We start from the raw sequence: 8,491 nt of genomic DNA, 5'->3' as shown, positions 1-8,491 counted from the left end.
ATTCTAAAAAAATTGCAAATGTCTTGATTCATATATAAAGAGAAAAAACTTAAAATCAACATGTTCTAAGCCTAAGCAAAGTGTTATTTTTTCTTTTTTATTTTTATTTTTTATCATAGTTATTTTACAGTAATGAAAAACAAATGCAAAGGGATGAAAGAAAAAAAAAATAAAAAAGAAAAGAACTAAAAAACCATAAACAAAAATCAAGCAATAATTAAATAGAAAAAAACTTAAATAGACTAGAACAAAAGAGAAAACCAATATGGAATTTACCTGATGATGCAAAAAAAAATGTTTGCTTGTAAAGATTTAAATTACAGATATTAAAGTGAAGATAACTATTTGAATAAAAAAAAAAACTAAGAAGGTAGAAGAAAAATTTGAAACTAACCTTTCTATCATATTATCTGCGTAGTAGAAAAAATTCTACTTATTAGAAGTGATGGTGCGTAGAAGAGAGGGTGTAGGTAGGAATAGTTAAAAAACAAAATGAAATTGTTATTTTTTCACCTAAAAATGAGGGCAAAACAGAAATTTGTTACATTTAAAACTGAAATCCTCACAAATGTCAGCTATTTGGAAAGAAAAATAATGGTAGGAGAAACATGATTTGAAATCGTTTGGGACTTAAAATCATTTTTTTTTTCAATATCCAACACTGGAAATGATAAATTTTGGAATCCCTCTAAATCAGAGGTTCCAAACCGGGGTAAATCTCTCGTAGTTTTAATTATGATTGAATTTCAAATTTAACCCCTCCAATTTTGATTTCCCCCTCATTTCGTTCATAATTTAAAATTTAATCAAATTATGTGAAAGTATCAAATTTAAAATTTAATTAAAAAAAAAAATCTTGGAGAGAGAGACCAATGGGAGAGAGACCGAAAGAGGAGAGAGAGATAGATCGAGAGAGGGTGTGAGAGAGAGCACTGAGAGCGTGATAGATCTTAACGAACCAGACAAATCTGAGTAAGATACGAGCGAGAATTGGGAGATCTAAAGCGAGATTTGGAAGTTCTGAAGCGAGATTTAGAAAATATGAAAGGGGTTCAGAAGAAGGCGTAAGATTCTGAATAATCCAAACGAAAAAAGAAGAAGGTGGGTGTTGGGAATGACAAATATTAAAACCTGCTTTTGTCCTACATCAGAAGCATAACATTTGGGAAGTTGGTTTATAAACAGTACTCGATTTATAAACTTAGTGTGAGGTAAGCCAAGACCAAAGCCCACATGCGCGCCACCGCCACCGTCTGACTTGGGCCTGGTTTTCTTTTTGGGACAGATTTCTTCTTACAAAGTCAAAAACACATGACAAACTCAGAAGAATTGGTGGATACGTGGATGAACGTTGGCTGAGAGGAAGTCAAGAAACGTGGCAATGTAGAAAAGGGCTATTCAACTTTTTGAATTTTTTATTTTAAAAATTCAATTCTATTTTGGGTCACTCTATCACTATAAAAAGGTCATTCCCTGCCAATTCAATTCATCCTAATTCATCTAAATTCTCTCCTGTTCTCCACTCTATTCCTTCACTTTTCCCACTTCTTTCCACTATCTTAAGTAAGCACGAGATTGATTTCACTCCCATTCTGACGAGTGCACGTCTGAATTGGAGGTTGTGTTAACCTTGGGGAGTATATCGGTAGTAAAACGATTTAGCATTGAGGTCGTGCCAATTTTGCTTTCAAGGAGCGGTTCCGCCCATAACACAATACTTTTACTTCCCAGTTCCAATTTTGTCCTTTATCTCCTACAAGTTGAAAGCAAACTCTCCTATCTACCCATGACTGTTATCCGATTTGGGAAGGTCCTACCGGACTTGTCAAAATTGGAATCACTCGACGGATCCAACTACCACATAGAAGTTATTGATTTTCTTTGAGCAATTGGAGGTCGACTACATCCTTATGCTGCTTAGCCCGCCGTCGTTGCTACTGCTGCCACTGTCGCTACTATCACCGCAGCCGTCACTAATCTACTTGCCATTGCCGTTGACACCGTTTTAGCTGTTGCTGCTGATCCCGGGACGTCTACTGCCGCTATTGTCGAAGCTGAAAAATTCGAGGAAGACAACAAAACGGTCTGTGGGCATCTTCTCAACCATATGAACGAGAACCTAGTGGCAAGTGTCATTTGGGACACGTTAGAGTATAGATATGGTGGGTACGATGCAGGCTGAAGGAAGTACGTCGTCCGATGGATCAGGTTCATGAGTACGATAACCTGGTGGCAAATGTACTGTCTGAAGGCATGGAGATATGTGAGATTCTTCAGTCAATGTATTACTCTAGAAAGTCCCTCCTTCTTAGAGTGATCATTACAGCCACTTGAAACATAAGAAAAATGACCTGTTCAGTCACGTGCGCACTCAAGAAGCTTGATATCTTCTCAATCCCTAAATTCAGTTAAAGTTAACTTGGTTGAATCTTCTAGTGCAATCCCTAAATTTAGTTAATCACAATGAACAAGTTCTAAGGGTTTACTAGCAAGAGAGGTAGATAGTTTAAAAGGTAAAGCATGAGACTTTCCATGTTGACATGAGTCACAAAAGCTAGTTTTTTCATTATCAGCAGCATTCACATTATAACTTTTTAAATCTGAATTGAGGACTTTGTTAGATGAGTGCCCAAACCTACGATGCCAAACATCCAACGACACTTTACAAGGAGAAAAAGCAAAATTAAAAACAAAGGAAGATTTAGGCCTATTTCTAGAATTCAAAGACAACTTGCTGCTGAATGACTGAATTGAAGAGGAAATTTGTTTCTGCCGTAACAGGTGAGTTTTTTTTTTTTTTTTTTTTTTTTTGCTGATTTGAGGAGGTAACTTCATTTGGTATAGCCCATCCTTAAGAACTCCGCGCAGCACCACTTTCTTTGTTTCCTTATCCTTCACAACACAATAAGTTGGATGAAATTCAACAAAGCAATTACTGTCAGCAGTAAGTTTAGCAACACTCAAAAAATTTCTTTTAATTTTGGGAACATGGAGAATATTTTTAAGATGGAGTTTATGAGAAACAATAGGTTTGGTTTGCAAACTAGTATGTCCAACATGTGAAATTTCTAACCTATTTCCATTGCCAACAACTAAATTACCTTTACCCGTAAAATCATATTTGACACTAAGATTTCCCAAATATGAGGTTATATGATCCATTGCTCCACTATTGGCCAGCCAACAAGGATCAACAACAATTTTAGGAGTGGCTATGTAAGCTGAGTTCGACTGCTATTGGAATGACTAGATGAGTTATTGAACGTCTCATCAAACCTTCTGTAGCACACAGCAGCAGAATGACCATATTTGCCACATAGTTGACAGACTGGTTTAGAATTGCTTCCTTTGTAAGGGCTATACCTGCCACGGCCTCTTCCTCTATCACTGTTTCTGGTGTCATTTGAAGAATAATTACCTCTTCCTTGTCCTCCTTTTGATGAATTATGAGCAGATTGTTTGTTTCCAACAGAGTTTTGCTTTGAATATGCATAATTAACAGTAGCATCAGTAGAAGTATCAGTAGGAGAAACTACATCAAGTCTCACCAAAGTGTTTTCAAAAGCAACTAAGGTAGCAAACAACTCTTGCCATGTTGTAGACTTCTTTCCCTCAATTTGACAGACTATTGGGAGATATTCAGCCTCTAGACCTAAAAGCACAGAAGACATTAAGTAACTTAGAGTGACTGGTTCACCAACCAACTTCAAACTTTCAGAAGTCTGTTTCATAAGACCAAGGTATTCAGGAGCCTTTTTTAGTGTTCTGCAGCACATTTCTCAATTAGTTTATGCGAGCCTTGCTTGTTGCTCCATAAAGTTCTTCGAGTGCCTTCCAAACTTCTCTTAAATTCCTAAGATCTACAACATCACAAGCAACCAATGGTCTCATTGAACCAAATAACCAACCAAGCAAAGCTTGATCAACAGCTTGCCACTCCTCATATTGTGGGTTTTGTTGAAGCTTTGAAGTTCCTTCGGTTTCTGTGGGCAGCAGAAATTGTGGTGGTTTTGCAATTGTGCCCAGTACATAACCATCCAATTTCTGTCCCCTCAACACGGCCAGGACCATACCTCCCCACAAAGAATAATTTTTGTCATCCAACTTCACTGTAAAGACAGTTCCCAAAGGAAGACCAAAAGAGGAGTTGAGTTGAGAAGAATTAACAAAAACAGGGGAAGGGTTTGCAGTGATTTGTGGAAGAGAAGAAGAATTTTCTGTTTATTCGGAAGTCATGAGAGCGTGAGCACTTAGAGCTCTGATACCAAGTTCAGAAAACCTTACTCAATCTTTATTGAAGAACAGCAACCAGGATTTTAAAACAAGCCAAGCAAAAAACTGATTACAAAGTGGAGAAGAACAACAACCCACGATGGTCTCAAACCCAAAGAATAAGGAAAAACTAAAAAATAACAATACCCACTACTTTATAAGTATAAAACCGTATTGGTGAAGTTAAGCCTTAATGGAATGACGTCGTTGGCTGTGTACATTTTTCTCTAACTTCTAACCATCCAGACAAACAATTTTATTTTCTACAAATTTGAAATCAACGAAATTTTTCTTCTTTTTTTTTTTCCTAATGAATTTTAAACAATTTCCCTCTTTTAAAATTCTGAAATTTAAAATTATTTTCTTCCAATTCTTGAGGTCAAACAAAGTATTAGTTTAGGTAAGGAAAAATCATCTTCGATATTATCATTGATTGCACGAGCATAGCTAAGTCATGAAAGAGAGTTAGAACAGACTCGTTAGTCTGTAATGTTTTTTTTTCCTTTTAAATTTATTCTCTTTAAAAGGTTTCAATTTAATTTCTAGAAAATGTTAAAATTGGTCAATAAAAAGACTTGAAATTTCTAAAATTTCCTAAAATAAAAACTTTCCCTCTCGTAGCCAAAAATAATATAAAAAATAATAAATATTGCCATATCATCAACTCATCATTACGGTAGTTTTATCTTATTGACAAGTTTGAATCCTATCACTTTCTTTGAAACTAACACAAATAGAAACGTATAAAACTCGAGACGAATAGCTTATTTTATAATATATAATATATATATATATATTCACACACCATTCTGATGTAATCCGGGACATTTTGATCTTTACAAAGATAGTACTTTTCACCATATAACCCACAAAAATGGAGGAATCTGATGGAGTAGAACTGGCAAAGCAAAGATGCAGAGCGGTTATCGACAGAATCGAAAGGCTGCCTTCTTCCACCAACATCACCCTTTCAAGTCGACGAACTCTCCTCAAATTGGCTCTTCGCGAACTCAATTTCCTCTCCCGCTGCTCCTCCTCCACCCCTCTCAGGTTCCGCCATTTTCATTTTCAGTTCCAGTTCCGAATCTTCTGTATCTTCTCTGATATCCATTATGATTTATACACAGCTTGAACATTGGGCACCTCGAGGCCGTTGTTCACATTCTTCAACACCCTTCTGTCACTGGAATTTCACGCGTCTGTAAGCCGATTCCGTTGCACCCTCGTCGCGTTGAGAGTTCTAAGGTTGTTCATGTTGATATAATCTGCATTCTGAATCGGAAACCAGTGTGGGTAATTGTATCGGATCGAAAACCTAGGTATGTTTCTTGGAACGATGGTCGCCATAGAAGTAAGGGCTTGAAATCTCGACTCGAGGAAGTGGTCGATGCGGCTCGATCCTTTCCGGCCTTGGAACCCTGCTTGATCATTTTGTTCTTTGCACATGGACTCGATCACTTTATTCTGCGACGGCTCCAAGATGAATTTAGGGCTGCTGAGTACAGTTTCGATTTCTCGGATTTCGATTTCGGTTTCTCTGAGACTGAGGGGGATTGGGTTAATGTGCTTCCCAGAAGCTATAAAGAAGCCTGTGTTCTTGAGATTAAAGTTCATGATGGGAATTGTGGGGTTAAGAGTTCAAATTGCAACAGTGAAGCTTGTTTTACTGGTGTGGATGAGCCAGAGCTTTTGGAGAGGAATCTGAACAGGGATTTGGGGGATCCTTTCTGCTCCATTATTATGGCAATGAAGCCTAATCCTGTGGGCATGGAAGACATGGAATCTGAAAGTTTGGAAAATTTGTTGGGTGGTGATGAGGATCTAATAAACTTGGATACAACTGCGTTAATTGCATTAGTATCAGGCATCAGTAATGGTTGTGTTGCTAAATTATTGGCTACCCCAGAGAGTGAACTCAGACGGAAGTACAAGAGTAACTATGATTTTGTTATTGGTCAGGTGAATTTTGTTTGGAGATCTTTTTGTAGCCTTTCATCCACTGTTATATTCACAAGTTACCAGGTTCGAGTTTGGAACTGATGAGTATTAGTTTAAAGCAACGAAGTATGTAGAATACAATATCCAACCTGAAAGAATTTTTTCATTTATTGAAATAGTATCTTACTTTCAGTATAATCCTTTCCTTGCTTCTGTATTTTAGTCATTTGTTTTGCTATTTTATGTGTCAGAATTTAATTTTAGAAGGTCTTGACTTTAGTTAAAGTTATTGAGTTATCATGAATTTTCCTTAGTATCTTGCCTTTGGTAGGAGGATGAGGTGGTGGTACCATTTCTTGAACATTTTCTAGTGATACTGCCTTTGGTAAACACTGATGTCTGACCGCTTGATGAGTTATGCTCGGGTTTATCGATTTCTCATAAAATTTGTTGGTTTCTTTGCTAGTGTTAAATGATCTTAACTTGCATCTACTGGTATTATTATCTTTTTGGTTGTAGCCAATGTAATTCTTTCTCTCAATCTTTCGCTAGGTGATGTCAGAAATTCAGAAGCCTATTCTTGTGGAGCTGAGTTCTCTTTTATCTGGAAAAAGAGGTATAATATGCCAAAGTGTTCACTCTGAGTTCAAGGAACTAGTAACAATGTGTGGAGGGCCTAACGAGAAGTCCAGAGCAAACCACTTACTAAAGCACATCATGTGAGTCCATTAAAACAAGGTTTTGTTGTTCTTTAATCTTCTTAGTTTTATGATTGATCCACATTTATTTTGAAACATGTACATATTTTAGATTCATGTCTCTTAGTTTCATAAATCCAGAAAGAAACAATGTTCTGGGTATTTCCTGAATATTATTATATGCTATATGCTATAGATGATTAAGTGTTTTGATGGAGCTTGATGTATTTCGCTCCCAAATTTATTATCTTTGTCCTATATTAATATTACTATTTATGATGCCAACCTAAGTGCCTAACAAATCTCATACTTGTATTTAATTTGTACAACTAGTGTCTGGCACATGTCTATTTTGCTCCGACCAGTTAGTCTATTTTGCTCCGACCAGTTATGTTACCTAAACTAAGTGTTCATGCCTTTTGTCATAGACCAAGTCATAGTCCCTTTACCACGTGTGAACAATTTTGAAACTTATTCAGATGATCGATTTTCTCCCAACTATATACCAAGAGGGCTAGCTAAGTGGCCACTTATTTTATGCAATCGAGATTTTCAGTTATTATTCTACAACTGTTCTGCCCTTGACAACCGCGTGGATCATATCACGGATAGTTTATGTTTTAGATACTGATAGGCATCTGGTGAAGAAAGTATACTCTAGGAAGAGGGGTCGTGTAGCATGATGTAGGAAAGGTAAACTGTTAGAGAGGTGGGACTATTGTATGGTTGAAATGGCAGTGTGAGTATTTTGTAATAGGGTACATACACTCTGGTAGTGGGGTCGAGGGGCATCTTTTTGCCCGTTTTTTCTAGGACTGCTGTTTGGGAGAGATACGAGAGCTCTCTAATTCTCCCTTGGCCCCTTGTAACGATGCTTTCTGAATATCAATAATAGAAAAAGTATTTCTATCATATACATAATACATGTTACTGCACTAATAGGCCTGAAAAATGGAACAGGGTTGTGCCAGACAGGGCATCGAAACGTATGACGTGTCTCCCGACCACAAGAAAGTTGGCTTTGAAGAACAAGGTCGTGTTCGGTACTGGTGACTACTGGAATGCCCCAACCTTGAGTGCAAACATGTCATTTGTTCGAGCAGTATCACAGACTGGGATGTCACTTTTTACCTACGAGCACAGGCCGCGAGCCTTAACTGGTGATTAGTTTATACACTTTTATTTAAAATGTGATCTCTTTGTTCATGCAAAATATAGAGATTGCCGATAGTGATTGTAATTGTTGGGGCATATTGTAAAGTTGTTTAAAGAATATCCTAAGCGAGAAATTATTTGAAACAGCTCCATATAAAGTAGTTTCCTCTCTTATAATCATTATATGATGATGTATAGTTAAAAGATTATTTCCAATTGAAATAATTAGTGTTTAAAAATATTTAGTGTTTCTTATTAATAATTTAATTTGAAAAGTAATTAAATATATAAAAATAAGAGAAAAGTAAATTTTTGGTCCCTGACATTCTTTGTCAGTTAGTAGATTGGCAAATTATTAGGTGGCTTTATTATTCTAATTTATATTTTTAGATGAGGCATAAAAAAATTAGATTTTTATATAATATATT

The 8,491-nt window shown here is 36.4% G+C and overlaps 1 protein-coding gene across 2 annotated transcripts; it reads left to right on the top strand.

Annotated features, from left to right (window-relative positions):
- Positions 1 to 5,076: 5,076 nt before the first annotated feature.
- LOC148208734 (uncharacterized) lies at positions 5,077 to 8,207 on the top strand. 2 transcript variants are annotated; one of them, XM_088128319.1, is made up of 4 exons: positions 5,077 to 5,322; positions 5,400 to 6,231; positions 6,763 to 6,929; positions 7,869 to 8,207. In XM_088128319.1, the coding sequence occupies exons 1-4, from the start codon at positions 5,147 to 5,149 to the stop codon at positions 8,074 to 8,076; spliced, it is 1,383 nt and encodes a 460-aa protein (XP_087984445.1). In that variant the 5' UTR covers positions 5,077 to 5,146; the 3' UTR covers positions 8,077 to 8,207. The 2 variants fall into 2 exon arrangements, with proteins under 2 accessions (XP_087984445.1, XP_087984439.1); XM_088128313.1 differs by having other exon boundaries at positions 5,400 to 6,294.
- The last annotated feature ends 284 nt before the right edge of the window (positions 8,208 to 8,491 follow it).

The sequence above is a fragment of the Momordica charantia genome (assembly GCF_013281855.1).
Source record: "Momordica charantia cultivar OHB3-1 chromosome 10 unlocalized genomic scaffold, Mcharantia_2.0 BLBB01000010.1, whole genome shotgun sequence".
Taxonomy (NCBI): Eukaryota; Viridiplantae; Streptophyta; class Magnoliopsida; order Cucurbitales; family Cucurbitaceae; genus Momordica; species Momordica charantia.
Note: the sequence above shows the minus strand (reverse complement) of the source record. Positions and strands in the feature narration are given on the sequence as shown.